At 46.9% G+C, this 20,243-nt stretch overlaps 1 protein-coding gene across 1 annotated transcript in view; it reads left to right on the top strand.

Annotated features, from left to right (window-relative positions):
* Nucleotides 1-20,040, top strand: part of LOC119437195 (zinc finger CCHC domain-containing protein 24) — a 280,965-nt gene extending 260,925 nt beyond the window's left edge. Inside the window, exon 4 of the mRNA XM_037704252.2 lies at nucleotides 19,122-20,040. Within this exon, the coding sequence (XP_037560180.1) occupies nucleotides 19,122-19,235 (114 nt within the window). The 3' untranslated portion in view covers nucleotides 19,236-20,040. The remainder of the gene's footprint in view (nucleotides 1-19,121) is intronic.
* Nucleotides 20,041-20,243: the final 203 nt, after the last annotated feature.

Below are 20,243 nucleotides of genomic sequence, written 5' to 3'. Positions count from 1 at the left end.
TTTGGGATTTTCTTTCAGGGCACGTTTTGTAGTTTGCGTTCATTGTCTTTCATTTCTTTGGGAATATGTTGTGAGCGACTTTTACTTCTTGGGAACCGTTGGTTAAGATAGGGCCATCTGCTCAGATCGAGCTTAGCATTAAAGCAGCACAATTTCGAAGTGCGATAGGGCAAATGCAGAATAAGTCAGGCCTTGTGAGCCAATTTGGGCACGTGGTAGATGGTTTTCCTATTTGTTGATTCGGCATTTTCAGCATTATGTAATGATTATGTAGCTCTTTTGTGCTAAGTGTTACAGAATGCGAATTAGTGAAGGCCAGTTCTCCCTTCGCCTTCCTGATATGTGGAAGCTCTAATTCATAATTACTTAGCTTCATTACATTAACCCAGATGGTGTCTGTTTCCGAAGACACATCATCGGAAGTTTTTTTGGTACTTGTCCGGATCAGCGCGCACCTTGTGTTTCAGGGTTTTCTTTAGATAGGGGGAGTCAGATTTTTGGAATTGGTAAAGTCTGGCGATGAGAGCGGCTTGCAGTGGCGCTTGCAGCATTGTGTGTGGCTGACAAAGGTCGCTCCTTGGAGCTTGGAGCTTGTCATTTCTGCAGCCCAGTCTGAGCCCACCTATGAAGAGGCCTTTGGCGGGAAGATCATCATTCCTGGAAGCAGCGGTCCCATGGCTTTGAGCGAAGCAGGCATCAAACCGGCCGAGCTGCATGGAACAACTCGACCTCCCGATGCATCATCTGGCGGCGGGGGTGCTGTTGTGTCTGGCGGTCCCTCGGGACAAAGGAGGCCGGCGCCGACTCAGACGCGCCAACCTGGCGCCCTTTCTCGCGGCCGAGAATTGTCACCTGGGACTGAGGGATTAGCAGTTGGTCTCCTGGCTACCTCATGCGTGGCTAAACGGCAGCGTCGCCCCTTGGTGCGGTCCCGTGAATTACCAGCGCCGCCCGAACCACGACGACGCTACGCCGACTGCTGCCTTTCGAGACAGCCACCGCCCTACCTGGTTCCGCGAACTGACCGCTATGGAGAGGCGAATCTTGAAAGGGGCCCGTGTCTGGCAATCCCGGGGGAACGACATCAACGTTCGGTTCCCAAGGTGTCAACCGCTGCCTGTGTTCGGGGGCGACCTAACAAGATTGGAGGCGGAGCCCGGCGGGAAACGACGACACATCACGTGCGGGATATGGCCACCTGATCCAAGATGCTGATTGGCTAAAAGAACTACAGTGTATTCCCTCGTCGAGTGAAAGAGGGAAACGAAAGGGATAAAACAGGGGACTTGAGTGTTGTGAGGACGCTTGAGGTTTGACCATGTAGAGCACGCTTGACGATGTAGAGCATGCTCGACCATGTAGAACGCTCGGAGATGTAAACGCTACCACATGCAAAGATGTTAGCACGTAGACGGCTCCAATATCATGGAGCCCATCTTGTAATATACCATGTACAGTGTATATAAAACAATTTTCTAATCTCCCTGGATAACTCCTCCTCTTGGCACCTGGCACGGCACCATACATGGAGCCTTGATGGACCCACGGACCATCACCATTCGCAACAGCGCGCAACACAGGGTCTATAGCGGTACGCTTCGCATAACAGGGGCCGGCATCGCAGCAACAGCGGGTAGCCGAGAAGCGCTGAGGCCACGTTACCGGCACGGTAACTCATCGCACGCCGTTTGCCATTCGTGGGCCGCCGTTCGACAGCGGTTCTTGCTCGCGAATGGCGAGATTTCCTTTCCGTACGTAGAGAGGATGAGACCGGGACTCATTTGTGCGGCAGATTCACCGCCGCTGATCGCTCGACGGCGCCGATATCGTCGCTATAGGCGTTTCTGGTTCCCTTCAAAGCTAAAACGGACGGTGCTTTGAAATGAAATACCGACGCTCACAAGCCGCAATATTTACTTATCGTTGTTATCGCTCTTCGCAATACTTGTACCCAAAGAAGAAAAATACGCTGATATTAGCGGCGCCGTCGGCTGCGATGCGAGCGCTGCCGAGCCCGTCGTCTCCCGGCTCCAGCTGATGTTTTCGTTGCCGGTGGCGGAGGCGCGCAGGTTCGCGGTCGTCGATTGGGCCACTGATGGTGCAGCGGGCGGGGCGCCGGTCGAACTGCCGTCTACTCTGGACACCTCTCGCGGTAGACGTTCTACGGCACTGGCGGACGGTTCACCGTCGGTATATGTGCCGCTAGCATGGACGTGACCGGAAGTATGCAGTGTTTTCAGAAGCGCGTTGGCGATGACGTATGTCACGTGACCTTTCGATAAGCACTCGGCGAGGAGGGGAGACCAGCCGATGAGGAGAGTAGCGATGGAAAGAGCGAAACGAGCGAGGACCGTTTTTCGATCATCAAACGCGTGTAACTCTACTATTACGGCACCATTTCGAAAAATTCTCGCGGCTACGTGTTCGTTGTAGACTCGTGCAGAACTGGAACACCACAACTAAATTTCAACCTCTGGGTGGTTTAGGGGCCCTTTAACGACAAGAGGTGAACGTACAGTTTACGTCCTTGTCTTCATTTGTGCTAATTAGGGTAGTCATGAAAATATCGCCCATGACATCCACTTCACTGCACTTTTTGTGCACGTATCATTAGCACTTCAATAAAACGAGGCCAATGATCTGTTGTGTTGTAATAGAACTTCATTTTTTTTTCTTTTTTTGTCCTGGTGTGTGATGGCATGTTCGCCAGTATCGCGCGTGCACTCAAGAGAAGAAAAAAACGAAAGGTACGCGCGGCAGTTTTGTGGTTCTTTCGTATGATTTTTGTATTGTACTTCAAGAAATGATTTCTACATTCATTTTGAATGGCGTTACAGCTTACTCATATTATAGTGAACGTACGTATGTGAATAAATGAATAAAGTTGAAACATAATCTACAACCATTTTGTGTTCTTAGTTTGACAAAAGTTGATTTTAAAGTACCACAAAAACGGACAAGCTTCTGTAATGACGATGAAGTTACATATTTTTTTTCTGAAAAAGTACGTCGCATTCTGCCTGACACAGTATCATAAGCATTTTATCCCCAATATCACAAAAGAAAGCTTCATTACGACTAAAAATTCACGCTTTTATATATGTAAAAATATTCTCTAAACATAGCGAAAATACCATTAACACGGTTATTAAATTATGCATATATCGTTTTTTTTTCAAAGCCACATAACTATAGAATATGCATAACACAGGTTCCACGTTTAAGTGAACCGGTGAGCCGTTCAAATGAACCGGTTCATTTCAGCGAGCTGAGCCGTTCTGATCCGCTCACAGAAGTGAGCTGTTTTGCCCATCTCTAACTTACGTAGTCACGTTCAACGTCGCGTTTTTGCGATGTGTCACTGGGGCAGTCATTTTCGCGTAATTTCTTTAAAGAACTGCATAAGTCAACACGCCATGGTTGCTTAGTGGCTATGGTGTTGGGCTGCTAAGCACGAGTTCGCGGGATCAAATCCCGGCCTCGGCGGCCGCATTTCGATGGAGGCGAAATGCGAAAACACCCGTGCACTTTAAAACCTGTGTACGAAAACACCCGTGCATGTTAAAGAACTCCAGGTGGTCCAAATTATTCCGGAGTCCCCACTTCGGCATGCCTCATAATGAAATCGTGGTTTTGGCACGTACAATCCCATAATTTAATTTTTAACTGCATAAGTTGTTTTGGATGTGTGTCAATTATGTGCACTGCAGACTGAGCCTACGGGTACTGGCACTGAATGTAACAAAGGAAAAAATCATATTTTTCATTGCTTGGGTGTCCTCAGATAATCTGTGACAACACATACTGTTGTAGAGCATTAAGTTCTGCTACGCGCCAGTATTCGGCGCAGGCAGATACATAATAATTTGATCTGGCTAGTTGGTTCATTCTGAAACCAACGATGGACGCAGACTTAAATCGGTGTCACACGGCCACTTTCAATCGCGATTGAGCCTGATAGAAATCGAAATTTTCGACCGCGATTGGCTTTCTTCAGCAGATTGAGCAAGAAAGCCAATCGCAACCAGAAATTTCATCCTGATCAGGATCGATCGCGATCAAAACTGTGCCATGTGACAGCCGTATTAAATGTCCCTAGTGTAATTTGCACTCTTGTTTTTTTTTTTGGTCGGAGGTCAGGTGGTTGGTAACTACGCTGGTAGCTTGCAGCGCTTTTGCTTTCATCGCTAGAACTAATACAGAAAAAAAAATCACTACCATCCCGATTGTGTACTTATCCTTCATTTTCAGTTCTGCTCGTTAGCTAAAGAACATCTCGTTCTGTTGCAGGGATAGAGTTTCTCACTATATTACCTAGAGGGAAAACTGGCGCTGTTGCGCTGTGGTATCCATGGGGATGCCGGTATGTTGTGACTTCGGATATGCCCCCATTACGCAAAAATCCGGCGTTGTCGTCGGCGGCGTGACTGAAAGATGGTACCGAAAATGGCCGACGGCGCCAAGAGTAAGAGCACTTCAAGAATACTCGGATTGACGTCAAATTTGTCAGGCATGTTTCTGTAAAGAAAGTTAATTAATGGAATGGAAAAGAAAGCGGCCCGGGTTTGGAAATCAAACCCGGGCCGCCGGGCTGCGAGGCGAGCACGCCTCCTCGACGCCACCGTGGCTCCATGGTTATGTTTGACTTAAGTTGTGCCTCATTGCACACGTGCGTCATTGCACGTGCGTCATTGCACACGTCTCGTCGCTGCCTCCCGCGCGTCACTTTGCTCTTCGGATTCCATCGGTGCTGTGTCTATTGGGATTCTCTCCGAAGCATTTAGCTCAGCGGCAGCTGTGAGGTCGCCCACAGGAGCATGCCTGAGAAAACGAAGCAAGGGAACAGAAAAAAAATCATCGTTCTGCAGCAAAATTGTCTGGATGTTTCCGTTCTGTGGACGACGTATACGCAAACACACACACCGATTAAGCAGAAAGAACTTTATAGGATGTCGAAAACATAAATCGAAAACATTTCACCTAAGCGATTCTAATGCTTTCGCATTCCCACACGTAAGCAGTCCTAAGTGTCTCAGCTGAATTTTTTTTTCCACTGGAGGACGAAGACCTCTCCCAGTGATCTCCAATTACCTCTGTCTTGCGCTAGCTCATTCCAAGTGAAGCCTGCAATCCTAATTTTATCATACAGCCGAATTCTCTACCGTCCTCGACTAGGCTTCTCTTCCCTTGGCATCCATCATTCTGTAACTTTAATATGCCATCAGTTATCTGCCGTACACATTACATGGCCTACCTAGCTCTCTTCTTTACTCTTAACGTCAACTAAGGTATCAGCTACCCAGTTCTGCTTTCTAAACCACGCCGCTGTCTTCCTGTTTCTGTTTCCATCAGGATGGGAGTGGACATGACACAAAGAATTTAATGGAGTTTAGGCTGATAAGCAGTGATACTTCTTATGCTGTGCATAAAATGTGTAATTGTGGAAATTGCACCAGCAAATTTTTGCTATCTTGTCATTTTTCAATAGCTGTGGCAGATAAAGATATAGGCTTCAGTAAATTATTCTTGCAGCCATGAGTCTTTTGATACTTGTGCCTTAAGAGAGGTTGCTGTTGTTCTTCATTTGTTGCTCAGTAAATTTTGTCTGATGGGCCTGACTTTGTATAAGAAAATTAGTTCTAAAGAAATCATAATACCTGACAGGCAGAATTGTCCTGCCGTTGAAGGCCAAGTTTTCCTTCATGACTTTTTTTATAGGCTGTTATAGTTTTGAGTCATTTCTATGGTAATGTCAATCAAATGCGATAAATTCAAAATTGGTGCCTTTGCTGACTTTGTACAAAGGAAATGAGGCATTCTAGGTGTTTCATAAAATAGTTTCATTGTTTATGGTTGATGTCATTCTTTGACATCACCATAACTTCATAAAATATCTTCATGCATGCAAAAAGTGCCTGTTGCACAAGTCCTGCACTGTCCTGACGAGGAGAACAAACCTGGCAAAAGGTAGATCACATGTTCTAACTGGTTGTAAACAAGACTCACGTGATTGTATTTGCTTGGCAATTATGCCACTGTTTTCTGATATTTGCCTGCAGGAACATTATTTATCTCAACTGCTAAACATGATTGCACATAACTGGACACTGTGAGCAGAAAAAGCTTTCGAATTGTGCAGTACTATTTTACTGAAGTCATGGAACATCGTGTTCCACCCAACTGTCAGGGATGCTAGCTGTTATAAAGAAAGCCTGATTTCAAGAAAATTGTGCGCTTCTAAATGTCTAAGTGAAATGCATTATGCTTATAAGCTACAAGAGATTTTCAGGATGGCCAGCCTAGATATACCGGCCATTGGCTGATGCAATAAACTCGCTGAAGGAGGTTTTTTTAACGCGCAAGCCTTAACACTCTACGTGTCGAGGTCGCTGTGAGGTACAGAAAAAGTGAGTGAGCTCGCCTCGTGCCTCGTGCTCGTGCCACGGCTCACGCATTTGTCGTCTTTGTCCACAGCTGGCTCCGACGCTGCTCATCATGAAATAAAGTGGAAGCTGAATGCAGCAATAACGCTACCTAGACGACTTTGGGTGCTGCAGTAAATATGAGGCGGTGCGTGAAACCTGGAAAGGAGTAATGGGGCCAGCGCTAACGTTTGCAAATGCAATTCTGTGCTAGCGTTCCCATACTGCCCCTCGCGCTTAAAAGGACAACATAGGCGCGGGGGAAGAGGAGGGAAATGTCGGTGGTGGTGCGGGAGGGTGTTGAGGGAAAGGGCAACGGTGCCGCTGGGGAAGAGGAGGAAAATGTCAGCAGCAGTGCAGTAGGGGCGTTGAGGGCAAGCGCGGTGGCGGCGCTGGGGAGGTGGCGGGAAATGTCAGCGGCGGCGCCCGCAGAACGTTGTCGAAACGGCGGCTGCACGCTCGCGCGCCTTCTATACGTCGCCGCGTGGGCTCAGAGCTTCATTCAACATCGCTGTGAGTCCAACTGGGCTTTCGCCTTCACATTCTTAGAAATTTCTAAGCCTTCCCCCGTACTGTGTTTATTTCACAGTGTGTCTGTAAGAATGTCATTACACTGATAAACAGCCAGCAGCCTAATCATCAAATTTGAGAATGCCGTAACAACACTGAGAGGTGCACTCGCAGTTTTCTGTATTGCACAGGTCGGAGATGTCGGCCATTAGAAAGTTTGATCTAAACATAACTCTAAATCAAATCACTGGTGAAAGCACAGGATGGCAAACTTAGGTGAGCTTCATACATCAAACGCTTTTACTGTGATTTGGTCAAAACAGCTTAAGTTCTGTTAAGCATGATATATTTACTGCGTTGTTCCAGTGAAAAGCATCTAAAAGATTAGATGCTAAACAGTTCTTGCTTGTGAGATGTGCAGTGAAAACCTCAGTAATTACCAGCTGAATTCCGTGCTTGCTTAGTGGAGATGTCTATAAGATAATGTCAAAAGGTGTAGGCAGGGCTGCTTTGTAGTAGAGGTGCCGAATAGTTACGACAAAGAGGTTGTTACCAGCCACTGTGTAGGTCAGAGATTAACAAAACAATAGAATCAGATTAATGATGCTTAGCGTAAAGAGAACAGAGAAACAGATAAAATAAATTAATCCTTTCAACTAATATCTTTAATTGTGCAAAACATTTTTGAAGGAACCATGCTTGATAAGCATTTGCGCAGCAACCACTACGACAACAAAATGATCGACAGCACGTCAGTCAACTGAACTTAAATGCTTAAGATCACTACGACAGAAAGCAACAAAAGCAGAAATGACAGTCTAAGCCCTATCTTCTCAAATAATTTCTTACGCTTTGTGGACACTAGCGTCTCCGCTTGTTTTCGTTATGTTAGTTTCCTAGAAAACAATTTCTCACATACTGTTTTTTGAAGTGGCGAGGAAGTTAGGAGGAAGTTCTCGCCAATAAAGACCACATATGGTGTTTGAAGCACTCATACATTGGCTATTCTGGAAGACACAAATCTTACCACATTGGTCCGGTAGGGAAGCTTTTACAGAACCCTGAACAATAGGGGATAGCCAGCTAACTCGAAATGCTTCGCATGACATCGATTCCCGCAGTGCATGAAATTTGCAGAATATAAAAAAATATATGGGCTCAGAACGTGGCAGTGTTATGTCTTTTGCTTTGTGTACTAGTGAAATTTGGTTTGTGGATTCAATTCACTGAAGTGCTCACTTGGTTACTACAGTGGCTGCTATGTGCATACCTTTTATGCATGGATCTTTTATATGTATAAGAGTTACCCAATTAAAATTATCAGTGGACAGTAGTATGTTGTTCTGTCGGTTGCGTCGAACTGATTGCACTAAATTTTAATGCAGTGTAGATGTTTCAGGAACTGTGACTATTTTGTTCATCGTCCTGACTGACAATACGATCGTATCAGAAAATATTTCTTGAAAATTGAAAAACTTCATGCTGGATGCAGAACAATGGAGTCAATAAGTAAGGCTGTTTGTGAGAGGCAGTATGACATATTCATTCATATTTCTCACGTTCTCACAAAGATGTCAGTGTAGAGAAGACACGCACATAGCACCTATTTCAAAAAATCATCTTTACGGAACCGAGTGCGTCGTATGCTTTCATGGCAACAGTGATAGAAAGAGGCTACCATGATTGTGACAGAAACAAACACATAATTTATTTTACCTAGTTCCAGAGGACAATTGACCCCATGCACGAGGGAGCTTTAGTTTTCAGAGTGCATTTCCTTTTTTACTAACACATCGGTCGTATAATCCCACTTTGCAGTCAGCCTCTTTGATAATGTGACATTTCAGTTTTTCTAAAACTATATATAAGGCTTCTTCAATTATGTGTTTGCAACCGCATTCCATGCAATCATGCAAAGCACCCATTGCCAGATACTTCCTATATTTTATCTTCATTGAGACAGTATTTTAGACACTGACACATCTATTGTTTGTAGTATTTTCCCGAAGCAAATAGCATACGACTGAGAATAGTAGCAAACTGGGCGAGTTCACATGGGCTCATTTTAGAAAATGCGCGAAGAACAAGGAATAAAGCGAAGTAAAGTACGTCCTGTCATCCTACTTGGCCTGGGCCTCTTGTTCTACATGCCCTTTCTAGAATGAATAGTAGCAAAGAGTGACCTCCGGTTTCATCCTAACTAGAAGGTTTACAGCTTATAACTTCTTTCACTCAAATTTTTCGCAAGACAAAATTTCTTGGTCTCACACCGTTTCAGTTCATTTGATTGCTTTGCTAGCATTGTTTGCCTGGGAAAAGTGAAGAACACCGTCGTTTGTGCTCCTTGTTGTTAGACAAGCAAGCTGCTGCGAAAATGTAAATTGATTTTGATTCCTATTGACAACAAAAACTACAGAGGAGGCAGGCAGACAACAATGTCATGCGTTTTATTTATCGATGCATACAAGACCGTTGTTTTTGGACGTAAAACCCCAGAATTTGTTTTGGCCATTTGGCCAGCACTTCCGGTGACATATTGGTTGGCCTTTAAACGGTTGATTTCGGGAGAAAAGCACTAATGTCCAAGCACTTCTTGACGGGTACCCTGCAATGCATAGCAAAGCATATGGGTGCACCTTATTTTACATAAAACCTGCTTGTAGGAAAAAGTTGCATTGAGATGACGTGGCTTCTCATTGTAACCTTATTGCATAAGGAACGAGTGATATATTTGTGAGGAACTGATTGGGCAGAAAACAAGCATTTTCATCTGTGCACATGCTAAATTGTACTTTTGAGTCATGTGTCATAAACAAAAAGAAACGGTCCAACACTATTGCTGAAATGTAATCATGTAGCTTGTCTCTTATGTTTCTGATGTGGTAGTATTGGTTTCCAAATAACAATTTCTTGGAAGTACGCGCTATCTGTACTTGTGTTTTTGTCTATCATTCTCTTCGTGAGAACTTGAAACACTAAAGTGAATGATGCAGGGAAGCCCTACTTGTCATGTTTTATGTACTTTTCCTGTCATCAAACTGCAAGAAATAATTTTGCAGGCTGAAAAGAAGCAGGTGGCTAGAGTGATGAAATGGCTGCATCTATGGGGGCTCATCCTTGGACATTGGAATCAAGCTACACAAAGGTATCACCAGCCTTCCCTGGGCCCTGAAACATGTTTTTGGATGCCACTGTTCTTCGACGTGGCATGGGCAGAAGATTCACCACCACCTACAAGGCAAATGCAATTGCCTTGTATGTTTAAGATCTATAATTGCCTTGTAGTTAAAGATGTAAAAGTTCTACAGGAGGCAAGAATAAATGACGCTCCATGGAGTCAATCGTTTTCTATCTGTGCTCATGTGATCATTTCAGGCAATACACATACATGTGATTAGGTGTTTTCTCTTAAAGTTGTTAAACACTGTATTTGGAAACACATTACCTATAGTATGCACGCCACACAAGTAGACTTACGAAACATACAATGGAGTGCATATGTATCTGCTACAGCACGTCATACTTCAACACCCTCATAGTAAGGGCTATTATATTGCTCATCAGACCCACGATAAGTGAAAGGGTAATATATTCCTGGTCTCACCCTTACACCCCATACGTGAAAGGGTAATATATTGTTCAAAACACCCTCCAGGGATTGGGTGTCATTGCAAATTAGAACACGGTTCATAAAGGTGTAATTCCCTATAAAAAGCGGCTTTTTCAAGAGGTTGCTTGGAGATAAGTTATACACACTGAAAAAACCCTTATGGGTGGGAATTATTTGATGGTGTACATTTTCTTTTCTCTGCGCCACGGAAGCTGGCAGGCTTGTGTCCGCGCATTTCAGTGCTGCAATAGCTGTCGCTTTCTGAAAAAAAAAGCATGCTAGGCCATATATATATATGTTGACTGCGTGGTCGGTGTGCTGTACGAAATTCCGCTTACTTACGGTGTAGGGTATATATATATATATATATATATATATATATATATATACAGTGTGGTTTTCCTTCGAACACTACTGACACAATTGATCGCTCAATCCTCAAAGCCGCCAGGGGTCATAGCCCTACAAGAGCCCGGTACCCGACCGACACTACATGGCTACGAAGAATACCACGCAAGTCAAGACGACAAATGGAAGGTAGCCACACTCGTGGACAAAAACATAACAACTATACAACACACATCTATACACGACGTAGACGTACAACATGTACTCCTAGAATTCGTGTACAAAGGCAATCAGACAAAGAGTGCCTTTGTTCTAAACGTCTACTGCCCCCCCAGCCAAAGGCGGGCAAACATTGACAAACTCTTCAGGGACACTCTCCGCCTTGCCAAAGATCGCCCTCTGGTAATCATGGGCGATTTCAACGCTCAGAACACGCTATGGGGGTATCAGAGGCAGGACTGGAAGGGTCTCCAGCTAGAAACACTAATGGAACAGAGTCACCTCACACTGATCACAGACCCGAACACTCCGACGAGGGAAGGGAACAGCGTAACACGCGACACCACTCCCGACCTCACCTTCATCACACAAACCACGCGAGCCGAATGGCTCAACACACTCGAAAACTTAGGCAGCGATCACTACATACTGAACATAACGCTACAAACCGGACGCCTACGCAGGCAGATCGGCACAGCCAAAATCACTGACTGGCGAAAAATTAGGGAAGCCCAAGAACAGGACACAGACACAATCACGAACCTGGAAGACTGGTGCGACAACCTCCGTCGACAGAAACAACACCATACAAAGGAAATCGCCAGAACGGAAGAGACCCCAGAAGTGGATCCCCACCTACTACACCTGTGGGACGCCAAACGAGGTCTCACCCGCCGTTGGAAAACACAGAAGTACAACAGGAAACTGAAGACACGCATAGCACAAATAACAGCGGAAGCAGAAGAATATGCCATGCAACTCGCCTCGGCGAACTGGTATCGATTCTGCGACTCCTTCGGTGGCACCCTGGGTACCGCCAAAACATGGCACATACTCAAAGCCATCCTGGACCCCACCAAAACCAAAGGAGAGGGGCACAAGGCCCTGGAGCGGCTACTACACACCTACCCAGGCAGCCAACAAGACCTCATCGACGCCATCAAGAACAAGTGCTATGGAGATCCAGCTCCCACGCAACCATGTACAACACCATACATGGGACAACCCAACCCACTTTTGGACGAACCCATCACAGAAAACGAGGTGAGAGCGGCCATCGCAGCCACCACCCGTAACACAGCGGCGGGCACGGACCGTATCACGAACGCCATGATCAGAAACCTTAGCGACAAGTCCATCTCCGCGCTCACGGCCTTTCTCAACCAACACTGGGAACAAGGTACGGTGCCGGCGATGTGGAAACACGCACGCATAATCATGATACCCAAACCGGGGAAGAAATTGGCAATTGAAAATCTGAGACCAATCTCGCTCACATCCTGCCTCGGCAAGGTGTACGAGAAAATCATACACAAGAGACTACAGGGACACTTAGAAGACAACAAGCACCTGCCAGACACCATGTTTGGTTTCCGCGGAGGCTTGTCCACACAAGACGTTTTACTGCAAATCAAGGAAGAAGTCCTCAGCAACGTTCCCCGCAGCGGCGAACATGCCCTCCTAGCAATCGACATCAAAGGAGCTTTCGACAACGTCAGCCACCAAGGAATCCTAGAAGGGCTCGCCAACACCAACTGCGGTGAGCGAACGTACAAGTACGTTCAGAGCTTCCTAAGCCACCGCACGGCAGAGCTGAAGATTGGGGAGATCCAGACTGCAGTATACCACCCTCCCAACAAGGGCACACCACAAGGAGCAGTCATCTCACCCACGCTCTTCAATGTCGCCATGATCGGCCTCGCAAGAAAACTGCAGGACGTAGAAGGCCTCCGCCACGCCTTCTACGCAGACGACATAACACTCTGGACCACAACAGGGTCCCTTATTGAAAAAGAAGAACGGCTGCAAACTGCAGCTGACCTCATCCAAGAATACGTCAGCCAACGGGGACTACAATGCTCGCCCGAGAAATCTGAACTCATACGAGTCTGGCGAGGCCGGGGTAACCACACAGTCCCCACAGACCCAACACGAAAAATCGAGGTACACCTCAACGGGAGCCTCATACCAGAAACGTCATTGCTCAGGGTGTTGGGCATGTGGCTGCAGTCTAACCAGCGTGCTACACACACCCTTACGCTCCTCAAAACCAGTGTCAAGGCGATATCACGCATGATATCCCGAGTAACATCGAAGAATAGAGGCATGAAGGAAGGGGACACACTCCGACTGGTCAAAAGCCTGGTGGTGAGCAGAATCACATACAGCCTGCCCTACTACCATCTCACACAATCCGAGACGAAACAGGCTGACACGCTCTTGAGGATGGCTTTCAAGACCGCTCTCCGCCTGCCGATGAGTACATCGACTGAGAAATTATTGGCGCTGGGGTTACACAACACCCTCAGCGAACTCACAGAAGCCCTTCACGTCTCACAACAACAGAGACTTGCGCGGACTCACACGGGCCGGCAGGTCCTACAAACTTTGGGCTTCAAAGCCACAACACGAACCCAAGAAACCTGCACGATACCTCGTCACGTCCAGGACAGGTATCACATTGCCCCAATACCACGCAACATGGACCCTAACCTACACTCCGGAAGGAGGAAAGCAAGGGCCCAATACATAGAGAAAACATTCAGGTTCGATACCACGGCCCGTTTTACGGACGCCGCTATGTACGGAACGAATAAAAAGGGCGCAGTGGCAGTGGTATGCGACCGCCGAGGCCACGTCACCTCCAGTGCATCGACCCGCCCCTGCACGATCACGGAAGCGGAAGAACTGGCCATCGCGTTAGCCATCCGCGAAGGTCAACACGCAAAAAAACCACTGACGATCCTCACGGACTCCCAGCAGGCCTGCCGCAACTTCCTACAGGGAAGAATCGCAAGACCTGCGGCACAAGTCCTAGCCCAAATACCTAAGGAGGACACTGACGACAACACCATCATAACCATCATTTGGATACCGGGTCACGCTGCCATCACGGGTAACCTGTATGCCGACAGAGCAGCTCGAGAATTTGCATATAACCGAGCACTCATCACGCCGACTGCAGATGACCCTGACCCAGTTGACCCCGAGTATTCAGCAATCCTGAACTACCACAGAGGGAGTCGCTTGCGATATCCCCCACCCCATCGAATACTAAAGACGGAGGATGCCGCTGCCTGGCGTAGGCTCCAGACAGGCACTTACACGAACCTACACATATTACATCGCCTGCACCCCACAGCCTACAGGGACGAATGCCCGTGGTGTGGGGCCACACCAACCCTATACCACATTACGTGGGAGTGCACGCTACACAACATAGAACACCATGACACGAACACCACGAGGGAGCAATGGGAGGCACTGCTGTCCAGCTCGGCCCTCGACGACCAGCTCAAGCTGATCCAGAGAGCAGAGAAGATGGCAAGAGCCAGCGGAGCCCTGGACTAGGGGCCCCGACCATTAGCGATGCCCCATTGGGGCAAGACAAAACTATATTTGAATTAAAGTTTATCTATCTATCTATCGAACACTCTTGTTTGTAAAAGCCTACAAACGTTCCTCAATATACGTCACTATACTTGAAATATCTGCCCTGGTGGGCATTATTTACAAGAAACACTTAAGAACTCTATTTATTAATTTAACTATAATTGCATTAATTAGCTTTCTCGTTACCAACATACGTTACCGCACATGTTTATACTGGAAAGTTGAAGGGAATTGTCATAAAATGCTTGGTTCCGTGAGTTCCGCGTTTTTACACTTCAAAATGGTCAAGTGGACCGAATTAACTGGCGTAAAATCATTCGTTCAAGTTACCTGATTAAGCACGCGGGATCGCGAAATGCGGCCCACGAGCGAAAATCTTTGTGAATTCAGTGTCTGGGCCCTGTTGCGACTCGTCCAATGATAGCGCATAGACGACAACATTTTTATCACGGGAAGCATTGATCAGCGCTATGGTAAGTGCTTCCGTCGCTCAGGCGTTCCCCAAGAAGACAATTGCCTGCAACCGCAAATCTTTGCGGCCCCACCCAAGGCGTACCCTGCCGCTCGCGCGATCACGTGTTATGTTAATGAATCTCCTTAATAAGGGAGTAATTGATGGCACAGTTGTTCCCTGTCAAGCTGTCGCTCGTCGCTGCCTTTGGAACAACGACCTTCGCATTTCCGTCACTTGTACGGTTGTTTACTATGCTAGTTAAGAAAACGATTCCTAGAATATTGGGACTAAATCCCCTTCATCCATGCGCCACCACCAATTTTTGCTCACCTAGGTAACTAGGGATACTTTTGAGGCCTAGAAATGTATAAGGTAAGCTGCCCCCCGTTGCCTTTTCCTGTTGCCTATTCAATCTCATCTTTTACATGCCCGATATTTCGGCTCAAAACTCACGAGGCCACTCTCCTGCGGTCCGGCTATCAGGTCCGTAACATCCAGCATTCACACAGCAGTTGTTAAACTGGAACTTTTCGTATGAGAGCAGGTGCCAGTCTACCGTGATGCTGAACATATACACGCAACGCGTTGCGAATTCGGCCCCTGGTCCCGCATTCACGCAGTTATTGCGCTAGACGTTTCCGTAAAAGCAGTTGTAAGTCTCCCGTGCTGTTGACCCATTTGATTTTCCACTTCTCTTTTGTTATCATCAATTGCTCCGAGAGGCTTACCCCGGTGACAGCGATGGCACGGCAGCATCCGCGAGCCACTGACGACAGGAAGAGTTACTCGAAAACATATTGCATCGTTAGAAACACGGCTTCGAGATTTATTTTGCTCGTAAAATGACCACAGCTAGTTACTCGCTTGGCGAAGCGGCCTCCAACTATGCTATTCGCAACGCTAACCTTAAAACCAGCGTAACACGGCGGCAGTCCGTCTCGCGCTCGTCAAGGGCTCGCCGAGTGTTTCTTCTTTCTTTTATTGCAATTACTCGTATATGGACACTTCAAGCGGATTTCTGCTGTCGCCGTCGCAGTGAGGTCCCGTATGAAGTCCAAGGGCGATAAAATCGTCGCCGCGCGCCGTATGTGCGAGTGAAAGCGCGCGGGGGACGCGCGCTATCACGGCGAGCGAACCACGGCGGAGAGCAAACGCGACTTCCGTCGCGTGAAAGGCCGGGGGGTATGGGAGGGAGGGAGGAGGCGCGACGCTGTGCTACGGCACCAAATGCGTATCTTGCAACCGGGCGCAAGGGGAACTGGCCACTCAATTTCCCACGCGAAAGGAGGAAACCGGGAAGGCAGCGCAGGAGGGAAGGGGGCGCGGCTTCTGCTCTGCCAGAAACGGCGTACTTGTATTTTCCGCAGCTGAGGGCTGTCGCGCGCACCGTATCTTGAAAGCGATCTCCACACAGCACTCACCTTTGTATTCGCTGTGCATTCGCCGCTCAGTTTCCGTTGAAGCGATAGACTTCGCTCGCTGCGGCGGCTGCGCTTGCTGCCAGCGTTTTGACAGTGGTTGTCTGCGGTTATCGAGTGTGGTCTATTCATGTTTGCTTGGGCGCGCTGACACCACGCTTGTCAATTCAGTTAGTAAGCGAATGTGTCCAAGTTTATGCAGCCGATAAAACTACTATCCCTACTCCGAATAGCTGACTACTAATTTGCTATCGTAATTGATGCTTCGCCTTTCGGGCGAAACTGCGACATTTTTTTATTACAGGTAAGAAAAAAGGCAGAGCGGGGAATTTATTAATTAATTTTGACATTTACGTGCCATAACCATGCTAGTATAAGGCATGCCGGGGGAGGGGGACGCCGGAATAATTTTGACGAACTGGGGTTCTCAAACGTGCACTCAACGTATGGTATACACGTGCGTTTTTGCACGTGTATACGTTTTCGCATTTCGCAACCATCGAAATGTGGCTGCCGCGGTCGGTATTTGATCCCGCGACCTTGGGCTTAGCAGCGTAGCACCACAGCCACCATGGCGTGTATAGAAGGTGCGAAAACAAGTCAGCCTTTATGAAAACTGCGCCGCACCAACATCGGCGTGCGCAGATGGTGCGCAAAAGGTTGCCCGATGTGTCCGTTACTGTACGGAGTTTTTTATACACAGCTATTAACGTTCGCCCGCCACGCGTGTCGAGCCCGACAGCGATAGAGTATGCTGTCACTGTCATCTGGCAGGTTTTTCACGTCTCTACATTTTCCGGCGCGCCGCCAATGTGCCTTCGTGGGCCAGTAAATCTCGCAACGATGGACGACCTTGTGCGCTCACTGTCCCGTTGGATTTTTCTCACTGAGACGGGCTACGGGGGACCCGCGCTGGCCAGGAGGCCCTACGACAGTTTATGTGTGCAACTAAAATATGCTGACACAATCCGGTACAGGGAGGCTACGAAGATGCCATGACGTATTTAACGATTACAGACGCACGCCAGTATATCAATGTTTGCTTAGCCCGATGCGCCCAGTCAAGTTCTATCCGTGGCCATGCGCGTTGCGATGCGCTGCTACGTCCTGCAGCACGTCGGTTCCCTGTTATTTCAGGAGCCGGGAAAAGTGTATCTCAAGATGATGGGTGAATTTGCTGACACGAAACCACAGTATGCTCTGCTCAGAACTGTGTCCACCACTCGCTAGGCTGTGTGTTATGGCGCTGCTGATGGCACGCGAAGCTTCAGCGCTGGTTGCCCATAAATGCGACCCGCTAAGGCTTCGTAGGTGATTGTGTGTGCATGTCTGCACTTGTATTGACTTGACAAAAATATTAGATAAATAAATAAATAAATAAATAAATAAATAAATAAATAAATAAATAGAAACACTCCGGTCGCGTGAAGCGCGGACCATGTATGATTGATTTGCAGACGCTGTATACAGCTGTCCAATGAACATTGTCCACATTGGTGTAATTGGTGTAATTGCTTGATCACGGCTACAGACCATAGGGTTCAGGACCCGTATTTAAATAAACCACTTACGCTAGAATTGTTCGTAAGAGAAAATTGGAGCCAATACGGTTGCTGGACTTACGTAATATTAGAATAGCAAAGAGCACTTCCGAACATAAAGCTCTATGAATTCATCCACAGAGTTTTCGGTTAAATAAGAAGAATGGCATACAAAATTATCTTGACTTCATTTTCTACAATACGTGTTAGGGGGAATATTACATTTTAAGAGGGAAATGTCATTATCTCAAGATGACATGGCACATGAAGAAAAACGAGCTGACAATGTTCATTGGAGGTAAAGATAATGAATTTCATTTCATGAAAACACAGCAAACATTGTGTGGTATTGATAAGAATGATGAACTCAAGCTTGAAATACATTTGCGCTTGTTACAGACAAAAAATTGGTGTGATCAGAGGGGATATTATGTGAACTTCAAGTCAAGACATAAAAGGAGCTGTAAAACTATTTTTCCGGCAATATTGTATTCGCGTTTTATATTACTGTCAGCCACGTGTATATATGTATACACCTCACTGTAGTTTATTCGTCGCCGCGACAGCATTGCCTGCCGCCACACATTATAGTTCTGACCTTGGTTTCATGATCGGTACCCATGCATGTTTTCGTGTCTGTTGACTCCACCGCAACTACTCTGTCTGTGAGCGGTTCCTAAAAAAAAAAACAACTTGCGAATTTAGGCAACGAGTGAATGTTGCGCATTGCTTTGACAACATATAACCACAAAATATAATAGCAATAACAAGCGAAAAAAAGTTTTGTGTTTGCAAGAGTCGTTCGACTGAAGCAAAGCAACGTTGAAAAAGCCAGTAGGTTATCACTTATAAGTTGCACGTGGCTTGATACGCACGAGCCTGAGCACTACACAAAAAAGCCCAGCGAAGCCACTGTATGGGATCGAAAGACCGCGCGAAGTTGGGACTCCTCGAGCGTTGATGAATTGTGCTGCCACATTCCAACTTTACCTGACTGTCCAGCTTCTTCTAATTACCTCTCTCCTTGACACAATAAACTGGAGCCATTGCGCATGAACGAGATGTGATTCGCGCTCATATTGTCACAGCGCGACTCAAATACTGCCCAACAAAAAATTAGAAGACAACAATATTAACAACGAAGGTGATTGGGCTGGTGTAAGTGCGCCTTTCAGTGTATCTTTCGCTCTTTTTGCTGTTCCGCAGCGACCATTGGAGAAGCCGGATGGCCTGGACGTCTCGGACCAGAGCAAAGAGCACCCGCAGCATCTGTGCGAAAAGTGCAAGTCACTCGGCTACTACTGCAGGCGTGTCCTGTAGGGGCTCGAGCGACAACATCTCTCCGCCAAGCCTTTCCGGTGCCTCTGGAAAGCGATTGCGCGCTTCCCTTATGAGGAACGTTTGTTATTACCCGAGAACGTCATTTACGCAGAGCACTGCGCCAGTGTATGTGTGTGCGTGCGGTGATCGGTGGTGAGCCCAGGTGAATCCGCTAGCGTGTCTGTAGGCTGCATAACTGCAGCGTCTGTCAACGTGTGCAGATGACCGATGTTTCGATCGCCGAAAGCCGTCAACTGCGGGTTATTTGTTATTTTTGTTATTCTTATCGATGCTTACTGAATGACCGGCGCTGTATACTTCACACACCCCTTTCTCTTTTTCCGTGTTCCTCATTTAAACGTGGTACGGGTGTAATGCCCGATTTTTTTTTACATGTTGAATAATAGAATTGGACCTGTTTACTCTGCATTCACATGACAGGGCGAATTGCCGATTCATTCGTGGGCGAGCATGACGTGGCTCAGTGCTGCCGACACACGCCGCACACAAGGACTGGGCATATGAGCTACTAGCGGAGCGATTGTTTGCCGCTTACACTGTAAAGAAACCGTTATTTGTCGGTCATAATACGGTGATAACGTCCGTAATAAAACAGGCAGTCGTTCTGTTATGAGATACACGTAAATACACGTAAACGCACGGAAATTTGCCCCGTCAGGCGTTGCACGGACGTTTCCTCAGTTATTATGTAAAACGGGAGAAATGTTCTTTTTATAACGCGAACGTTACACTCGTTAACTTAAAACCAAATCAACGCCCGTTTCGCGACGCCATGCATGGACTGCATTGAATATCTGAGAATATTTACAGTTCAAGTACAAGCATGCGCGAAAACTGGTGCACATAGACATGAAAATGTTGAGGTAATAATGAATGCTAGAAGGACAAGCGTTGCCAGCAAGTAATTGACCCCTTTATGATATGAAGCACAAGTGGACGCCTATAGCAGTGTAAAGATAACTGTGTGCAATACAGAAAAACACAAAA

The sequence above is a fragment of the Dermacentor silvarum genome, chromosome 1 (assembly GCF_013339745.2).
Source record: "Dermacentor silvarum isolate Dsil-2018 chromosome 1, BIME_Dsil_1.4, whole genome shotgun sequence".
NCBI lineage: Eukaryota > Metazoa > Arthropoda > Arachnida > Ixodida > Ixodidae > Dermacentor > Dermacentor silvarum.
This window is presented reverse-complemented; position numbering and strand designations above follow the sequence as displayed.